Here is a 20380-nt window from a genome sequence, read left to right on the forward strand (position 1 = left end):
TGCCATGATGTGGTACATGCTACAGTAAAATAGCTCAGCTAAAAATCTTACTGTGAAGATCCTATTCTATTACAGAAGCGACAAGACTGCACTTAGGCTTGTGTTCTGTGTTCGCACAGTATCTTTCCTTAGGTTGTCTTAATTTGTGATGTGATTAAATGTGATTAAATGGTCCTAAACTTCAGAGCAGCATAATGTGTTATGTTCTAACAGAAAAATGTTCTTTGAACACAGGTATCCTGATTGTTCTGTTTAGTGATTACATGGTTTTGTCTATTACAGGGAGGGGGCATAAAAGCAGCTAAATCATCTAAAGGGAAAAAGAAGAAAGAAAGTCTGGAGGGAAAGGATGGACGGAGGAGGAAAAATGCTTCAGATTCTGGGTGTGATCTTGCAACAAAGAAGCTCAAGGAGAGGGGTGAGGTAGATAGCAATGGTAGTGATGGAGGTGAGGCAAGCAGAGGTCCTTGGAAAGGAGGCTCCAGTAGTGAAACAGGACTGGATCCAAGGGCCAAACAGCTGCCTGCCTTCATTCCTCAGCTTAATCGCAATATTCGCTTTGCCACTTACACCAAAGAGAATGGCCGAACACTGGTAGTCCAGGATGAGCCAGTTGGCGGGGACACACCATTGCCCTTCACTCCATTTTCCTCTGTGGCTGGACAAGCGTTACTAGTTGGATCTGGATGTAAAGAGGCAACAAAATCACTGGAACAGGCTGGCCAAGGTACGGTGACTTCTGCAACTGCAGTTACTACAACTGCTTTGACACCGACAACTGTGAGAATCTCTGATACCAGTTTGCCAGCTGTTACTGGGCAGGAGAAACTGAAAACAGGCCGGTCACAAACCCAGGGAGAGGTGAGTAGCTCGCGATCCAGCATATTTGAGGAAGACATGTGTACTTGCAGTAGATGTTCTGCAGTGTATTCCCATTAAGAAGTGTGTCCATGGAATTGAGAAAACTACTTTTTCTCTGATTAATCCCTCCCCTCCCAAAGGAAACCTTTCTGTTACCTGATCTAAGAAAGAACTCAAGAGAAAATGAACATGGTGGAGGAGTTGTAAGAGACAACTTTATAACACTCTTACCTTTAGTCAGCCTTGATCTAAGTGACTCTGCATTTCTCAGAGTGACTTAAAGCACTGCACTTAATATAATTACTTTTGTTGGGTCATACGGAAGATAACTTACTTAATATCTCTTTTATATAAACAAATATATGTGAGAATGTGCACTGGGTTGAACCATTAAGTTACTTAAAAAACTCAAGACCAGAAAAACAATGAGACTACACTTAGAGGACCTTTTAGAGATGCCCAACTTATCTGTTACAGCTATGAAAAGTGGAAAAGTAGAAGGGAAACCCTGTGTTGTGGTTTAATTCTGGTCAGCAACTAAGCACAGCACAGCCCATCACTCACTCTGACCTGCTGGGATAGGGGGGAATCAAAAAAGTAAAAGTGAGAAAACTTGTGGGTTGAGATAAGATAGTTTGATAGGTAAAGCAAAAGCCCACATGCAAGCAAAGCAAATCAAGGAATTCATTCCCCGCTTCCCATCGGCAGGCCAGGACAGCCAGGCTCCATCATGTGTGACAGTGACTTGGGAAGACAGACACCATCACTGCCAACGTCCCCCCCCTTCCTCCTTCCCCCAGCTCCACATGCTGAGCGTGACACCAATGGGTCTGGGATACCCCTTGCGTCAGCTGGGGTCAGCTCTCCTGGCTGTGTCCCTCCCCAGCCCCCTTGATGGCTCTGGGTAAGCACTGCTCAGCAATAAGGAAAATCTTTCTGTATTACCAACACTGTGTTCAGCACAAATCCAAAACATGGCCCCATACTAGCTACTGTGAAGAAAATTAACTCTGTCCCAGCCAAAACAAGCACACTGTGTTGAAAACGAAACCGAAGACTTTGAGTAATCAAATTAAGGCTTATAAAAAGAAAACAAAAATGAAACACCACCTCAGTAAGTACAGCAGAATTTAAAGAACTTGTAGTCTGCTATATAAAAAAGTGAAAAAAATGGGAGATACATTAGAGTGTCCAAGGTGCTTGCCAGGAGATCATATAGATTACTTTCATCCCTATCTCTTGTACTAGCTAATGGAATTGGGGAGATAGGCAAGAAGTTTACCTTGGGATAAGGATTCCTAGATGTTAAGGTGTAAAGGAGAAATAGATCTGTAGAAGACAGGGGTGTTGCATAATTACATTGTTATAATACAGCCTGCTCTCTCTTCCACCCCAGACACCATCTCTCACACATCCCCACCCCTCACCCCCCCCAAAAAAAAAAAAAAAAAAAAAAAGAAAATGCTCAGAGTTGGGAGCAACTACAGATTGTGTAGGTGAACAGTCAAAGTTCTGGCTTTAGATTTTGCAGACAGACTACTGATGTGGCTTGCTGTGACCGGGAACAGTTTGTTTGCTAACTGCTAGAGCGCTTTCTTTGTTTAATTAACTTGGCAAGCTAAGTTAATTATTTCAAGGGTGGTGGTTAAGTAGGAGACGCTTATCAGGGTGATCTTGGGGGAGGGTAAAAGATGGGAGATTATTGAAAAGCTCTTTCAGTTAAGGCTCCCTTCTTGCTGATTTGAATTAAAACAATCAACAGTCTAATTAACTGGCTCTTCTGTGAATTAGTTCACCTTGTCTCATGTCCCACTTCTGTTCTAAAGCACGATAAGACAGTAAGTGTTTGTTTTCTCCACGTGTCTTTAGTATGTAACATACTATTGGCTCATTAGTTTCAATAGCTTGTAGGTAGGAAAAATTAGAAGAATTAGTTTGTTCACTGTAAATCTGCTGGAAGTTTCTATTACAGGTGGGTAAGTAGAATGCTAATTTTACAATTAGATGAACCGAGGTATTGCTGAATAAATTGAGAATCCTTCTATAGGCTGATGCTTTTTAATTTGTTTCAGAATTCCCGAAATTCACTTTTGGCATCTTCTGGATTTGGAGTCTCTCTCCCAAGTGCTTCTCAGTCCTTGGTATTTGGGGGTGGAAGGAGCCAATCAAATGGAGTGGTGACTCCAGAAAGCAAGCCTTCTGGATTTCCTTTTGGCTGTAGTACTGGACAGGAGGCTCAGAAAGATTCTGATCTGTCCAAGAACTTGTTTTTTCAGTGCATGTCCCAAAATCTACCTTCTAGTAACTACTTCACAGTCATTTCAGAGAGCTTGACTGAAGATGCCTCTAGTCGGGACTCATTCAAGCAGTGTACAGAGAGTGTGGGTGCCGGGATCTGTAAAGGTAAAAATCTCTCAGCGGACACTAAGCCAGGAGCCCAGTCTGGCAGTTCTGTGGAGCGGAAGCTGCCTGTGGAATCTATGCCTACCCTTACTCCGGCCTTTTCACGAAGTCTGTTGAATACTCGCCCCCCAGATAGTCATGAAAACCTATTTTTACAGCCCCCAAAGCTATCAAGAGAGGAACCCTCAAACCCTTTCCTGGCATTTGCTGAGAAAGCAGAACTTAGTCCTTTCAGTGGCTTTGCATCTTCATCTCAGACAGGGGTTTCTACTCCCTCTACACCTGTGGGTCACAAGGCCGCTTCTGGCTGGCCGGAATCACTCGCCTCTACAGACTCTTCTCTCGCTAAGAAGAAAACCTTGTTTATAACAACTGACTCCTCAAAGATGATCTCCAGTACTCCTGGTTCAACAGTTGCTGCTGGTGTTCAGAGCCCTTCCACTGTAGGGAATGGCCGTTCCAGCTCACCAACCAGCAGCTTGACACAGCCTATTGAGATGCCCACGCTTTCCTCGAGCCCAACAGAAGAAAAACCAGCTGTTGGGCCTGGGCAGCAGGACAATCCTCTTCTGAAAACTTTTTCTAATGTGTTTGGCAGACATCCACCTGGCTTTTTCTCTTCACAGGCAGAGTTTCCACAGGAGAACAAAGCCCCTTTTGAAGCTGTGAAAAGATTCTCTCTAGATGAGCGGAGCTTGACATCCAAACAGGACTCAGACTCCAGTACCAACAGCGACCTGTCAGATTTGAGTGACTCTGAAGACCAGTTGCAGGCCAAGGCTTGTATGAAGGGAATCCCGGACCATTTGATGGCAAAGCTGGGCTCCAGTGCGGAGCGCAATGCTGAATTGCTGCTGGGGAAAGGAAAAGGGAAGCAAGCCCCAAAGGGCCGGCCTCGCACTGCTCCCCTAAAAGGTGATGACTTGAATTCTGGGTGTCTTGGAAGCACAAGGAGGTGGGATACTGGGATATCTCCTGTGGTGAACTGTGTGAACTAACCACAGGTATAAACCTCATTTATGCTCAGTGGGCAGCACACAGGATGTTTGCAAGGCTAAAGCTCAATGCTTCTTGTATTTGAGAAATGCTTAAGCATATGTTTGTCAGGACAAAAGTATAGTGTGCTGCAGATTTGAACAGTCTTACTGGTTTTGCATGGGTATGAGCATATGGATCTCTGAAAATATGTTTTTGGGGGCTAGTATCCTTTTGCTGTTGCAGTTAAATAACGGATTTTTACTTCTGCCTTGCCTCACCCAGTTGGCCAGTCTGTGCTGAAAGATATGAGTAAGGTGAGGAAGCTGAAGCAATCAGGTGAGCCTTTTCTCCAGGATGGCTCTTGCATCAATGTAGCTCCACACCTGCACAAGTGCCGGGAGTGCCGTCTGGAGCGGTACCGCAAATTCAAGGAGCAAGAGCAGGATGACTCAACTGTGGCATGTCGCTTCTTCCATTTCCGGAGGTGCTCAAATTCTTCCTTCCTTCATGTAGTCATGTAGTGCAGAGCTTGGACCATGTCCAAGCACAGAGTAATTAACACTTTACATATTTAACGTGCTTGGGTACAATTCCCAAGATTTTTAGTGTCTTGCATTTCCCTGCATCACCTGGTTGGAATTCCCTGCTGGGGCAGGAAGAGCTGTCCTTGGAAGACAGAGCTGCTGCAGACTAAGTGACCCTCCAGGTCTAGCCTCAGGAGGCTGAGCTCACTTGATTGGGTAGAATTTTACTGCTGGGTAGCAGTTTGTATGCAGTAACTGTTCTCTCCCTCTTTCATAAGGAGTTCAGAACAGAGAGAACATTTTAAGTAACTAAACATTGCCAGCATGAGGCTAATGTTTGATTAGGGTTTGCTCAGTACAAAACTAATTTTTAAGAGTAGAGCACTGCCTGTGTTTTCTGTCTGTGCTGCTTACACATCTTACAGTGTTTTGACCTGTTGTGCTTCTCTTCATCTTCCTTAACTGCCTATTCTAGCAAGTGTTATGCATCTTATTCCAAAAAGATGTTTGTTTACTTTCTGACATATGAAAGAGGAAGTGAATTTTTAGTATGTGTCGCCTGTTCAGTAAGGATTATAGCTACTTCTCTTCCTGAACTTGTTCAAAATTAATCTAGGTTTAATAAATCTAGGTAACCTCTAAATTGAGGTTAAAGCCAAGATTGTTTTTGCTCAAAAATGAAGCTCCCTTTAATACTGGCAGGAGGCATTCAGGGTTTTCTAAGTTATGTTGTCACACCTTTTACCACACAGACTTGGAGGGTTAACAGCTACTGATAAAACAGTTGTGACTCATCTCTGTGGAGAGCAGTGGCAGGAATAGTAGGTGGGATAGGATTTCTGTTAGAACAGTTGCCAAGGGCTAGCGGCCCTAGCCAGAACTGAAAGAGTTGTTTCCTAAAAGCTGGGAAATAACTCTCTTCTGAGTTAAAATAGAGAATGAGAACCATGCAGAATTTTACAAATAGTATCATGCAGCAGCCCAAGTAAATTGAGTTTTGTCATCTCTTTCTATTAATAGTACAGAGAAATGTGACTTTCCAAGCTGTAGCTATTATTACCTTTATGTGGAACTTCCCACCAACGCTTACTGGTGTGCGGGGATTCATTCTAGTGCGTTTTGTGGCCATTGCCTTTGTGTACCTGTGTTACTTGGATTTGCATAGTAATTGTGCTGGCTGTGGAGAATAGCACTCTAGCTCAAGCCTTTTTTCCCCTTTTTGGGTTTATATTCTGACATAGGTGGCATTATAAGTTAATTAAAGGTGGTTGAGCAGCTTCTCAATTACTCCATCCTGTTTTCCGCAGGCTGATATTTACCCGGAAAGGTATTCTACGAGTAGAGGGTTTCCTGAACCCACAACAGAGTGACCCTGATGCCATGAGCCTATGGATTCCTTCCTCCTCCCCTGCAGAAGGGATCGATCTGGAAACTTCCAAATACATCCTGGCCAATGTTGGGGACCAGTTCTGCCAGCTTGTTATGTCAGAGAAGGAGGCAATGATGATGGTGGAGCCACATCGTAAGCTGGGCTTTTGACGTGTTTTTTGTCCCATCTTCTCTGTGTAATGTGTGTACAATGCCGTGGAATAGAGTTGAAAGTATAGTATAATTTCTTGTTAAAATGTGTCTTGTTTTCTTCCAAAGAGGACATTGTATTCACTTCTTTGGGATGTGTGTAATTGTGGGACCAGCATTTGGATTTTTCTTTTGGATTAGTGCAACACTACTTAACAAAGCTAATGATAACTTTCCGAGACATCATTAAATTATTTTGCAGTAAATAAATGCAGAAATCAGCTGACCCACGCTCCTAAGAAAACAGAAATCAGTCTAGAACATTATCACACTGACTACCTGTGCTTTACTGAGCTGCTTTCCTTACATGTTCCCATCCTGTTGTGCTCCAGGGACGCCAGATTAAAGCTCAGGGTTTTCTAGGGAGGGAGCAGTACCTGCATTCAGCCTGTAAGGACTCAGCTGAGCAATTAGTTGCCAGAGTTGCCACTACAAGGGGAGTGGGTTTAGAAAAAATTCCCTAAAGGTATCCCCTTCAGCCTGTCACATGGATAGCTGTGATTATCTGATTTTAAGGGCAGCCATTTGTATTGGTTTAGAATCCGAGGAGTTCACAGTCATTAGTAAAACTAAATATACAGTCCTTACAGTTTTGCAATTTCACATTATTTGTTCATAAAGCTAGTAGAAGTTTTATAACTTTACTGTAACCTCTATAAGTGCTGCTTGAAATTCAGTTACTACAGAACTCTGTAAGGTGCTCCATTTCCTCCTGGTGTGTGCATTCTGGGACTTGACCTTATCTGCTCTTAGAAATGGGGATTTGAATAGTGTCACAAGGCTAGCAACTTAAAGAACGTGTCTCTGGATGTAAAAAGTATGTGTTTTTATACTCTGCCCTCAAGTCTTCTGTGAATTGTTTTATCCATGTTGCTGTGATATTCTCAAATTACATGGGAGAAATGCAAAATGTCAAAGCAATAATTCTTAGTGTTCCTTCTCTTTATAGAGAAAGTGGCATGGAAACGAGCAGTACGTGGTGTGAGGGAAATGTGTGATGTATGTGAGACAACACTCTTCAATATTCATTGGGTTTGCCGCAAGTGTGGGTTTGGGGTCTGTCTGGACTGTTACCGGCTGAGGAAGAATCGTCCACGTAGTGGTGGGTACTGGATTTTTTTCCCCCCACAGTAATCTTTGAACTGGCTGGCTTTCAGTGGGGATAGTTTCTGGGAAGTTGCTGAAGGTTTTGTGGGACAGTGAGTCTTGGGAGGTTGGAGGTTTGGAACTTTGGCACACTGTCTTAGGTGCTGCTGTTCCTTAGATACCTGTGTTTTATCTACTTAGAATTTGATTATTACAATTACAACATCAGCATGCATAGGCTGTGTACTGAGACAGACTACTCTATAGTTCCATCTTTTCCTTAGAGTATAAAAGAAAAATTAAGTAATAATATCTTAATTGTTTAGAACCATCACAAGATGAACTAGTAAGCAGCCATTGCAGAGAACTCCTTTCTGTAACAAGGCATTAGGCTGGAAACTTTTCTTCTTTTTTTTGATTTTTTGATGTGCTAGGGTTTGTAATTCAGGAAAAAGTTCGGTAAGTTCACTTTCTAACAAACAGAGTCACACCATGTTTATAAAATTGAATACCTGGTTGCTTTTTTGTGTATTTTACTGTATTGAGGGCTGTTTGGTAGCATGGTGCTGACAGTGGACAAGTGTTAGTGAGAGCTGCATTATCAGATGGAGCAGGTGTACAAAATACTGGATGTTAATAACTGAGTACTGCTGTCTGGTCATTATGATAAAGGTGCCAGAGAACACTGGATGAATTATAAAAGCAATGGGTTTTCTAAAATAGATAAGAAGTCACCTGTTTTTATCATTGTTGTGGGTTAACCCTAGCAGGCAGCTAAGCACCACGCCCATGGCACTGGGACTAGGAAAGGAAGAGTAAAAGCAGGAAAACTTGTGGGTCAAGATAAAAATTCTTTAATAAGCAAAGGAGAAATAGAAAAAGCAAACAAAACAAAGTGATGCGAAGGCAATCACTCTCCACCTGCCGCAGGCTGAGCGTTGCCCCGCAGTTTCCCGAGCCAGTGGCAGCTCGTGCCTGCCGACTCCCTCCCCTGTTTTCCGTGGCAGAGTGTGACACTGCAGGCGTGGAGTGTCCCTTGGCTTGGTGGGGGCCCTCTGCATGGTGCTGTTCCCTCCCCCACGCTGGGCACCCCCGGTCTGTTCACGGGCGGGGGCTGCGCAGGAGGAGGAGCAGAGGAGACCTGGGCACTGTGCGGACGCCGTTGAGCAGCAGCTGCAAGATGGGTTGTTATCGGCACCGTTCTGGTCCCAGGGCTGGGACGCGGCCCGCGGGAGCTGCTGTGGATAAAACTAACTCCATCCCAGCCACACTCGGCATAATAATGAAGCCTGTGAAATTACTGCCAGAATACATCAGAAGAGAGCGTTACAGTCTTTTAAGATGTGGTTAACCAGAGTACAGTGGAAATAGTTGAAAGTAAGTAGAGTAGGGTTCCTTGTAACTGGCACTGTGCATGTTTGGAAAAAGCATTTGGGACTGCCCACATCACTGACAGAATGTGTTATAAAAATGTCCATGATTCAGGGGCAATAGTCTCTTAACCCCTTCTCACATCAAGAAAATAAATGCAATAATCTTAACAGTGCCAGGTAAAAATGAAGAGGTGTCCTGGGCATATGAGAAGTTTTTACTCACTGGTGTACAGAGGATGGTCAGCACTGAAAAGATGCTATTTTACAATGTCAGATGACTCTGTGTGTGTGTGTATTGCTTATTAATGATGTCTTCCTGAAAGTACTGTTGTAATTGTGGTTTATTAATCAAGTCTGAAATTTTGGAATGGGCCAAAATGTAGATCCAAGGTATTACTTAAATACAATTACTTGCCTCAAGAGGCTTCTGAACTTTGTGCTGTAGAAACAGCTTATGCAGATACCAGTTTAAGTTTTATATGATCCTTCACATACTCTACCCCACTCACCCTTCTCCCTCACCTTCCTCTTTAAAGGAAGAGAATGGCATGCAGTTTATGCAGCTACATATTTCTAGGTCCATCTTGGTTTAAAAACTGAAGAATTACAGATTTGTCAGACTGCTTTTCAAATGATCAATTTGCTACTTGTTAGCTTTGTAAGTAGATATACTGACAGGAGAGGTTTGCTTCCTCTCCCTGGAACTGATCTGCAGAAACTTTTTGTTGACAAATCTTGGGACATAAATGACAAGAAAACGTAGAACTACTCTGTAACTTATGAAGGCATGATAAGAACAAGAGATCGATATTTAAAAATTGGCTCTAGAGGCCAAGATTTTTAGGTGATTGAAAACAACAAGCTACTAAAGATAAAGGGAAGATGATGGGTAGGTTATGATCTGAAGAGGCAGAGAAGTTGCTGTAGCTCTTGTTCTAATGGTCTGTTTGTAGTTTATTTCTGAGATGAGCAGGTTAATCTCCTGCACTGTAAAAGAATCTAAAGAAACAGTGTTGAATATTCTGTATTGTAAAGTTTTAATCACTTTTGTACAAAATTTTACAGTTTTGTGTCTCTATTCCAGAGACAGAGGAGATTGGTGATGAGGAAGTCTTCTCATGGCTCAAGTGTGCAAAGGGTCAGTCTCATGAACCAGAGAATCTGATGCCGACACAGATCATTCCTGGTACAGGTAATGCTTGAAACATGAAAGGAAAAATTGCAAGTTTTGTCTCAATTCTGAGAAAACAAGTGGAAAAAATACTAAGATTGTTGGTGTTTTGGCTTGATACCTTTTCTAGCATGGATTTAGAGGAGAATTCCACTTCTTATAGTAGAAGGGTTGAAGGGAAGGTAATCCAAGTAATATCCTATTGTGGATTTAAAGTGAACATCCTTCTGATACTAGCTGGGACTTCTCATACTCAGCTATGTTTAGTTGTATCAGTGAATTTGGTTAATTTGCAAGAAAGATTTTTTTTATTGGGGGGAGGGGAAGTAAATGGTCAGTGCTAAGCATTTACTTGACTGTTTACTTAGCTGGTCCTGAAAATCATAAAATGGTTTGGGTTGAAAGGGACCTTTAAAGATCATCCTGTCCCACCCCCTGCCCCAGGCAGGGCCACCTTCCATTAGCCCATGTTGCCCAAAGCCCTGTCCAGGGAGGGGCAGCCACAGCTTCTCTGGGCAGCCTGTGCCAGGGCCTCACACTTCCATCATAAACAATTTCTCCTTGTGTCCAACCTAAACTACCCTCTTGCAGTTCAAACCACTGCCCCCTGTCCTGTCACTACAGGCCCTGGTGAAAAGCCTCTCCCTGTCTGATGATCCCCTTCATACACTGAAAGGACACCATAAGGTCTCTGCAGCCTTCTCCCCTCCGGGCTGAACCACGCCAACTGTCTCAGTCTCTCTTCACGGGGGGGTGTTCCAGCGCTCTCACTGTTTTCGTGGCCTCCTCTGGACCCACTCAAACAGGTCCGTGTCTGTTTTGTTCTGGGCACCCCAGAGCTGGGCGCAGGACTCCAGGTGGGGCAGAGCAGAGGGAGAGAATCCCCTCCCTCGACCCTCTGGCCACGCTTCCTTTTGTGCAGCCCAGGACAGGATACGGCTTTCTGGGCGCAGGCACCCGTTACCGGCTCGTGTCCCCTTGTTCATCCCCCCGTGTCCCCAAGTGCTTTGCTGCAGGGCTGCTCTCAATGCATTCATCCCCCAGTCTGTATTGGTACTGGGGATTGTCCCAGCCCAGGTGCGGGACCTTGTCCTTGGCTTTGTTGAACTTCAGGAGGTCAAGGTGAGCCCACCTCTCGAGCCTGTCAGGTCCCCCTGGATGGCCCATCCCTTCCCTCGAGGGAATCGGCTGCACCACTCAGCTCGGTGTCATCAGCAGCTTGCTGAGGGTACACTCAGTCCCACTGTCTGTGGCGTCGATGAAGATATTAAATACTGTTGGTCCCAGTAAGAACCCTTGGGGGACACCAACTCTTACTGGTTTCCACTTGGACATAGAGCTGTTGTTGCTTTCCTCAGCTTTCTCCATGTCTGCTGTCACCAGCTCTCATGTCTGTCTTAGTGTGTGTGTGTGTACTTTCTTTAATCTTCCTTTTCTGGCCAACATACCTGTCAAAGCCCTTACTCTTTGCATGCCTTGCCAAATTCAGCTCCAAGTGTTCATTAGCTTTTCCTGATCCCATCCCTACACATCTAGGCAGCATCTGTATATTCTTCCCAGGTTATACATCCCTGATTCTACTGTCTGTGCATTTCCTTCTTATATTTTAGTTTGACCAGGAGGTCCTTACTGACCTATGTTGTTCTCCTGCCTTCCTTGCCTGATTTTTTTTACACATAGGAATTAAGACCTCCTGCACTCTGAGAAGAATGTTCTTAAAGAGATGCAGGGTTTGTTCAGCTCCTTTGTCTCTGAGGGCAGTTTCCCAGGGGGTGCCATGTGCTATTTCCTTAAGCAACTGAAAGTTTGCTCTCCTGAAGTTCAGTGTCCTGACTCTACTCTTCATCTGGCCAATATTCCTCAAGATTGTGAATTCCACCAGTGCATGATCACTGCAGCCCAGGCTGCCAGGAGTCTTGACATCTCTGATTAGCTCTTCCATGTTGGTGAGCAACAGGTTCAGTAACGCTTCTCTGGTTGGTCAGTCTGTCTCCTGCATTAAGAAATTATCCTCAATGCCCTCCGGAAGTCTCCTTGACTGCTTACAGCTTGCTGTGTTGCTTTTCCAGCAGGTGTCGAGGTGACTGAATTTCCCCATCAGGATCAGAGCCTGGGAGCATGATGTGTCCTGTAGTGAACACCAACAGTGAGGTTTCCTGTGTTGGCTTGGCCCCTAATTTTTACCCATCAGCTCTCAACCTGTTCATCACTGCTTTTCAGAGACAGCTCTGTGCAGTCAATCTGTTCTTTTACATAGAAAGCAACCTCCCCAGCAGTCTCTGGTTGTGCGATTCATCCCATCATGTTTCACTGCTAGTGATTAGGTCATAGGTTCTAGTTGCACAATGACTTCCAGCTCCTGCTGCCTGTTGGCGTGCTGAATGCATTGCTATATAGAGGCACTTCAGCTGGGCTATCAACTTTGTCACTTTTTGAGGGAAACATGCCCAAATTCCTTTGAGGCGCTTCACAGGTGTTTCCCTGTTGGTTCCTAATACATCAGCAGCCCCTGGCTTTTCTCTGTTGCTCAAATCTCCATCTCCTTCCCCCGCTAAATCTAGTTTCAAGTTCTCTGTGTAAGTCTGGCCAACTCGTTGGGAAAGGCTTCCTTGCCCTGCTGGGCAGGTGGATCCCATCAGCTCCCAAGAGACCTGGCTTCTCAAAGGTAGATCATAGAAGCCAAAACCTTGAGTATGGCACTGGCCACGCAGCCAGGCATTGGCCTGTTCAGTTTGTTACCTCCTTCCTCTTACTGGGAGGACAGAGAACACCACCTGTCCTCCAGATCCTTTAAGCATTGCTCCAGGGTATATGTAGTATCTTTTGATGGTTTGAAGTTACCTCGTTGCAGTATCATTGGACCCTACATGGAATAGTAGGAGCAGATGATGATCTGTAGGATTTGCCAGGCTTGACAGCCTCTCAGTGACATCATGAAGCTAGTGTTAGCACAGCTCTCCATGCTATGGAGAGACAAGTGTCGTGTTATAGCGTGTGATCTTAAAGGTACTTTGCAGTAATACTAAAAAAACCCCACCCCTCTGAATATATATTATAGTTAAGGTCTTACTTTTAGATTTCTTTACATGTGACATTAAAGATTTTAACTTCATTTCCAGCGCTTTACAATATTGGAGACATGGTTCATGCAGCACGAGGCAAATGGGGTATTAAAGCCAATTGTCCGTGTATCAGCCGGCAGAACAAATCAGTGTTGAGACCGGCTGTCACCAATGGGATATCACAGGTATGGAATCTGAGGCTGGAATTACCTTGTTTGACATCACATTTTTAAGATCTATTAAAACATTATATTCTTTAGACTAACCTATTGTGAAGCACAAATTTTATTTTCTCCATATGTATTCTGAGGGGTTTAGCTTAGAAATCTTCTGGGACCTTTTTTTGGGAGTGTGTGCTGCCAGTGTTATTTGCCAAGTGGGTATTTGTGCTAATACTCTTATGTAGAAGTTGGGTAGGAAGCCATTCATAGTGGTGCAGAATCTTAAACCACTATGAGTAGCTTGCAACGTGTGCATTATTTTGTTATGGTTCCTGAATGTTACGTGGTTCTGTTACTGTTCACACAAAAAGTCCTCTGGTAAAAACAGAAATTGAGAAGGTTGGGCTTGTGTTAAAAGCTGCCATGGTAAGTATTCACACCACAGTGCAAGGTCCTGTGTGCTCTGGAGCTACGTAAGCATCAAGGAACTCTACCATGCGCTTAAAGCAACTGAACAACCTAAACCAGCAAACAAAATCCAATGCACTGGATAACTACAGTGCCTCCCAAGTTGAACTGTTCCCTTTGTTCAACATTTATCAGCTGTTTATATTTTTGTTGTAGCTTCCAACTGTAAATCCTAGTGCATCAGTCTCTGGGAACGAAAGCACCTTTTCCACTGGAGCAGGGACAGCAGGTGTGGGGCAACTAGAAATGGACACTGTTCCAAAATCTGAAGCAACTGATAGTAGGATAGAAGAATCTGCAAAAACAGAGACATTACCAACCAATAACACTGGTGAAATAAAGACTAACAGACCACTTTGTCCAGAAACAGCTCCATCGTCAGCCTTACACTGGCTTGCAGATTTAGCAACGCAAAAAGCAAAAGAAGAAACAAAAGGTGAGCAGAAGGCATGCCCTCTGGGGTTGGAATTAAAAGATAAATGATAATGTACTGCTTGGTTGCTATTGTTTCTGAGACTGCCTAGCCCTAAATAGAAAAGAACATGGTCGGTTTTCTTCCTTTGCCTCTTAGAACCAGGGTTTTTTACAGGCTTAGGAATACACATAACTGGAAAGATGATGATACAGCTTAAGATAAAAATACTGTGTTGTCACTCCCAGTTCATTTCAGTGCCAGTTCTTGTATTTATTTTCTAAGTAATAAAGCGCTGGCATCCTGATGTAAAACGATAGCAATTAATTTCAGATGCTGCTTTGTCACTTTATTACTATTGAAGTGAATAAAGGTGTTTGGTGTGCTATGGGAAGAGTGTGTTTCTGGAGAATTGAGAGAGAACAGCCCACTTGAGGGGTCAGGTGAAAGCTCAGAACTCCTTCAGTGCTCTGTAGTTTGAGTGTGGTTCTCAGTGTGAAATGACTGTTTACAGAATTACGCCTCCCAGTTGTCAGAGGCAGCGTGACTAACACAGGATTCCTGCCCATGTATCTACTGGGCATTCATGACTCTCGCCAGCTTTACATGCCTTAGTCACTGCAATATTTTGACTACAGTTAAAACTTGAAGTATTTCATATTGAGACATTAATTCAGAAAGTCAAGGAAATGTTTTTTACTTGAGTCTGTTACAAGGTTATGCTTCCTTGTGTAGCAGACACTTTCAGATCAGATCCACTGTGCTATTCAAAACCTTAACAGCATAGGAAGGGTAAAATCTGACATGTATGATGTCTTTGATTCTCTTTGAGTGGCCTTATTCACTGTTGCAGTGGTAATTTACCAAAAGATTCTGTCAATATCCTATTTGATGCAAAACCAAATCATTTCCGAGAACTTTGTGATCATTTGAACTTTGCCTTTTTTATTTTTTCTTTTTCCCCAATGTTGATGTTTATCTTGCAGAATCAGGATCACTGAGGTCAGTGCTTAATAAAGAATCCCATTCGCCCTTTGGATTGGATTCCTTCAACTCCAGTACAAAGGTTTCCCCACTAACCCCAAAGCTGTTTAATAGCCTCTTGCTGGGCCCAGTGACATCTAGCAACAAAGCTGAAGGCTCCAGCCTCAGAGATCTGCTGCACACAGGGCCAGGAAAGCTTCCGCAGGTCCCGTTAGACACAGGAATCCCCTTTCCTCCGGTCTTTTCTGCAGCTTCTACGGTAAATAATTTTGTATTCCTTCAGTGATATCTGTTCTAGGGAAAAATTTAATGATGATCTAACATTTTCCATCTGAATGGTTTTTGTAGTATCTTATTCTTAAATGTTGAAACAAATGCAGCATCTCACCAAAACTCACCACCCTACAAAGTTGTAGAGAATTTTGATGCTAATAGTTAGTTTGTGGTTTGGTTTACTGATGTGGAGAAGCTATTTCTTGCAGGAGACCAAGTAAGTGAGTTAAACATAGCTTTTACATTGTTTAAATGATAATCAGCATCCCTATAAAAGCTCACTTCAAATTCCACATCTTTAAAAATATTGCAAGAACATACCACAGAAAAAGACAAAAAACCTGTGAGCAGACCAGTTCCTTAAAACTTAGGTATACTTGAAAGGCATTTAAAATGGAATGTGAGTTTAAGAATTTAAGGTGTAGTTGCTATTTCTAGATACTTATTCTGTAATAAGGGTACTTTGTTTCTCTTTAATCCATTTTGGAGGAAATAACCTTAAACTTCCTCCCTGAACAAATCAGCAATGTTTGAAATGGTTAAAAGCATTTAGTTTGAAAAGGATAGCTTCTGCGGGATTTATCAAGGCTTAGCTCTTCTTGGAGAATACTTTCTCATAAAGTTTAGGCAGAGAGAGTGAGGAAGATGATGAAATGGTTTGCCCCCTAGCAGAACTTTTTTTTTCTTCTTGTCAGGCTGGAAGGATGGAGCCTTAATAATCCTTCATGTTGTTTGTTTTTGGTAGGGGTAACTGTACAGCTGTATGGGAAAATATGTCACTTCTGCAGGAAAGGGGATACTTCCACCCTCTGCCCCCTCTCATCACTGAGTACAGGCAACGAAATTGTGATCACTTGTTTTAAATGAAGTTATTCCTTCAAGGCTTGGGAGGGCCTCTCTCAACTTGTATCCCTGTTCCTGCAGCTCTGCGCATTCTCTTACCACATCGAATCAGATCTGTTGTATTGATCTCTAGGTCTTCCTTCCGACCTGGGCTCTTCTGTAGTTCCATTAATACTTTTTCTGAATTAATATCTTCAGTTATGAACCGTCCTATGTTTTAGATTGGCTCTGCATATGGTGAATTTTCTGTCTATTGAACCCTAGTTTTAAAGAAAAAGGCAGAATTGTTCCAGTAATAGTTTTTCACTGTTACTGTTGGCTCAGCTTCCAGTCCCTGTGTTTGGTTGGGTCTTGTGTTTTTTTGGGGGGGAATGGAGGGTGTGGGGGGGTGGCGTTAGTGTGAGTTTTTTTGCTAGCATGAGAAGCTCTTTGCTGCCAGAAATCTCTCACACCCCTGCCCCCTCCCATAAATACCTTATGGATAATGATTCCGTTACTCTTTATCTTCTGTTGAGTATCTGAAATAGGTGTAGTGTCTCAAGTGTCTTGCTATACGCAAGGCCTGTAGCAGGCTTGCTTTTTTTTAAGTTAAGAACACCATTTAAGATTATGTCATGAATCTCTTCCAAACTTCAACATCCCCTGAGAAGTTTTAAATGTCCCTTGAGGAGCACAGATGCCACAAACAGAAGTTGTCTGCTTATGGTTCTGTTAGCGTTAATCATACAGGAAGCACTTTCTGCTCTTTGTGTCAGCGTTCACTTCATGTTCCCATACTCATCAGCTTACCTGTGCCAGGGTTGAATTCACTTTCTTAGTAATGGAATGAGGAAATGGGGAAGTAGAGTTGAGATATGAATGAAGTTAAGAAAAATATGAACCATTTTTATCATTAAAATAGCAGAGTTTAGATCACTTCCATTTTCTATTCTATGACTGTTTGCTGTAATATTTCCTAGATAGCCTGCAGTGGGGTATTTTAAGTTTTGCTATTATAAAACAGGGCCACAGCTGTTTCTGTTCTTGCAGGATACATGGCTGTCTCTGAGCTAATTTGTTTACTGTTGCATGTTTTTCTGATAGCAATATGTTAATGACTAAAATCCGGATGAGAGCAGATACGCATTAATATGTATGCTGTTGCACGACTGAACTTAACTCTGGATTTACATCTTCTAGGGGGCCAAAGGTAAAGCCAGTCTGCCTAACTTCTTAGACCATATCATTGCTTCTGTGGTGGAAAATAAGAAGACGTCTGATGCTGCAAAACGAGCTAGTAATTTAGCTGACACACAGAGAGAAGTGAAGGAAATGGTAATGGGCTTAAATGTGCTGGATCCGCACACTTCCCACTCCTGGCTGTGTGATGGCAGACTCCTTTGTCTTCATGATCCTAGCAACAAAAACAACTGGAAGATCTTCCGGGAGTGCTGGAAACAAGGCCAGGTGGGTGATGACAAATAGCCAACCCTTACTGCTTATAGTGTCCTGGCATATTAACCTGCACCTTGGTTATTGACAAGTCCATTCAAACTTTGGCTAATTGCTCCGGAGTGAATGCAGGTTTGAGCTGTAGCACTGTAAGCAGGGGACACGGTGGCCCTGGCCGCTCCATGCTGTACTGGCTTGAGCCCCTGTGCTCTTGGACATGGAGCTGCTCTCAGCTTACTGCTGTGAGGGTGTTTGCTGTGACAGCCTTTTTAGTTGTGGTGTGGTTTGTGCTGAACCTGGTCTCATACAGCCCAGTAGTGGATCCACTGATTTCCTGCATGTGTGCTAACGTCTACCCTGTCCTTGATGCTTTATAGCCTCGGGGAAAGGGCTCTTCCAGCTGCAGCATGTACAGGAATACAAGTGCCACGTGCAGTAATTTCTGCCAAATTTCTGCTGAAATTCTGGCTCTACTTGATGCAGTGTCTCATCCTGAGCCTACAGCCTGTATACGCTTTTGAACCTAAGTATTGCTTTGAAATCTCATGTACTGAGCACTCTCTTGGACTGTCAGAGGGGTCCTCCACCCATTAGCCCTTCAGTCAGAAGACTGGACCTTAGACCTGCTGCCAGCATAGCCACTTTTTCAGATCTCAATCCATAGTGCTACAGCTTGGACTTTTCCAGAGAGTCATTAAGATTGTCCTGGTCAGACAAGCAGAATCTTAAAAAACAAGTGAGTAGCTATGGAGGAGGAGGAAGCGTGGTCATAGCTCTAACAGAGTAGGATGTCCGTCTGTGTTCAAACCTCGTTCTTGGTTCTGCAGCTACCTCTGACACCATTACCTTCACTGCCTACTCAGAATTGAGACCGCAAGTGCTAGACAGTGACGTCCCTCATCCGCTCTTCTGGAGGAGTCCTCCTTGTCAGCTGTGCTGCTGTGTTGTGCCAGTGCTCTGGGCACTCCCCACACGTATTGTGCTCACAAGACATGCAGACTGCTGAGCTGTGGCAGAGGAACTGTTTTTCTTCTGACACTCGGAGTTCATTCCTGCCAGAAGCAGAGTACTTCTCAGTGAAGTTTGGCGTGTCCCGTGGGACTGCACGCTCTGGGTCCCTGGGCACAACATAACCAGCACGTAGCCGTGAGAACTGCAGCACCACCAACCACAGAGCTACCGGTTCCTGTTTCTGACTCCCCTAGCCAGCTCCTGATGGGAACAAGAGGCTACTGTGCAGCACACCCTTGCTTGTATGACTAGCAACTTAGCTTGCTGCTGGTATTGCCAGCTTTCCTCCTAATTGCAGTTATCTTTTCATCCTGACTTTTTTTGAGGGCACAGAGTTCTCATGGGGGTTTTTTTGTTGTGTGGTGGTTTGGTTTTTTTGTTTGTTTTTTTTTTTTTGTCTTGAACCTGTTGCATCTTTCTGATTTGTGAAGGCTTTTGGATCATTCTTTTGCAGTGCAGTGGTGTCAGTCATCTGCCTAACTTGGCAAAGAGCTCCCTAGATTCTGGTCAGTATACTCTTGATAATTTTTTTCAATCCTCTCTGTCAGCAAATACTACTGTCTCTCAGTTTCTCTGCAGATGAGACTGGTTAATCACCAGGTGCCAAGATGCTGCATGTGGCTGTGGGGTTCTTGCCTGTTAATGAATCCTGAGGCTCCTTATGGAGTCTCGAGATGTGATTACCAGTCTTCCATCAGATGTGTAGCTTGCAGTCTGCATTGTGTGCACACGCTGAGGCTCTGGCTGCAGCCATCATGCTCATGTACTATTTGTGACCCTCCATTTTAGGCTTCGCCCCAAGATGTGCTGGTGGTGCTTTTGGATGACTTTATCGTTCAGAGGGCCCCTTGTATAGCAACAGACCAGGCAAGTCCCTTGGTCATTCAAGGATTCTCCAATGGTGGGGCATTCACTTGAATTTCCTGCTGAAATGTAGAAAGCAATCGAGCTGAACCTCTGTCTGGCACAAGAGAGAGCAGGTGACCCAGGCAGGCATTGCTGTCTTGACAAGGCTATTCTAAACAGAATTTCTTCAAGCAGAGCTTCACAAACTCTGCTCTGTCACAGTTCTACGTTGGCTGACGTTTTTCCTGTACATCACAGCTGCACCTTAAAAGTAAAGTCAAAGAATATTAATTCCACCACCATCCCTCAAATCATCTTCCCCTTCCCAATTTGTGGGCTGGCAAAGGTTAGTTGGAAAAAATCTCTTGGCTACTCTCCCCATCAAAATAAATCCACACTGGACAGTAGATCTGAGCTGTATGAAGATCTTAGCTGTGATAGCATCCCAAATCATTTAAAAGAGAAAATTCTTTTCCCTTAATGTTTGGATAATGAATGTGTCATGCAGAATGAGCAACATTTTAGAAGTCCTTTGCCTTAGAAATAATCAGAAATAAGTTAAACTTTTATTCCAGAATTTGCTGGGAGACCATAGGATTATTTCTTTCTGAAACTGTTTAAGAGCATTTTGCTCTGCTGAACATGGTGGTTGCTCCTCTGGGAATACTGTCAGGATTCTCCTGTAGCAACCTGTTCTTTTCTGAATTTTCATGCTAGGCTTTCTCTTTTTTGAGATACTGAAGATCTGGAGTAGGATTGGAGGTTTTTATTTGTTTTCTCCCTGTAGTCTGAGAGCAGATCTAGCAGGAAATGTCTGCCAACCAAGTCTGCTATCCTTTGATCTTGCAACGCTAGCTGTGTTCTTCACTAGAGAGACATTTTCTTTCTCTCATGAGAAATTCTCTGCTTAATAGC

General features: G+C 43.5%; 1 protein-coding gene across 1 annotated transcript in view; it reads left to right on the plus strand.

Moving 5' to 3' along the window:
• The window catches only part of KDM3B (lysine demethylase 3B), a 63595-nt gene that overhangs the window by 26870 nt on the left and 16345 nt on the right, over positions 1–20380 (plus strand). The window contains exons 7-16 of the mRNA XM_074916453.1: positions 283–861; positions 2934–4179; positions 4525–4726; positions 6074–6288; positions 7294–7446; positions 9888–9995; positions 13094–13221; positions 13822–14101; positions 15064–15320; positions 17357–17623. Coding sequence (XP_074772554.1) covers positions 283–861; positions 2934–4179; positions 4525–4726; positions 6074–6288; positions 7294–7446; positions 9888–9995; positions 13094–13221; positions 13822–14101; positions 15064–15320; positions 17357–17623 — 3435 coding nt within the window. The remainder of the gene's footprint in view (positions 1–282; positions 862–2933; positions 4180–4524; positions 4727–6073; positions 6289–7293; positions 7447–9887; positions 9996–13093; positions 13222–13821; positions 14102–15063; positions 15321–17356; positions 17624–20380) is intronic.

This window comes from Athene noctua, chromosome 12 (assembly GCF_965140245.1).
Source record: "Athene noctua chromosome 12, bAthNoc1.hap1.1, whole genome shotgun sequence".
Lineage (NCBI taxonomy): Eukaryota > Metazoa > Chordata > Aves > Strigiformes > Strigidae > Athene > Athene noctua.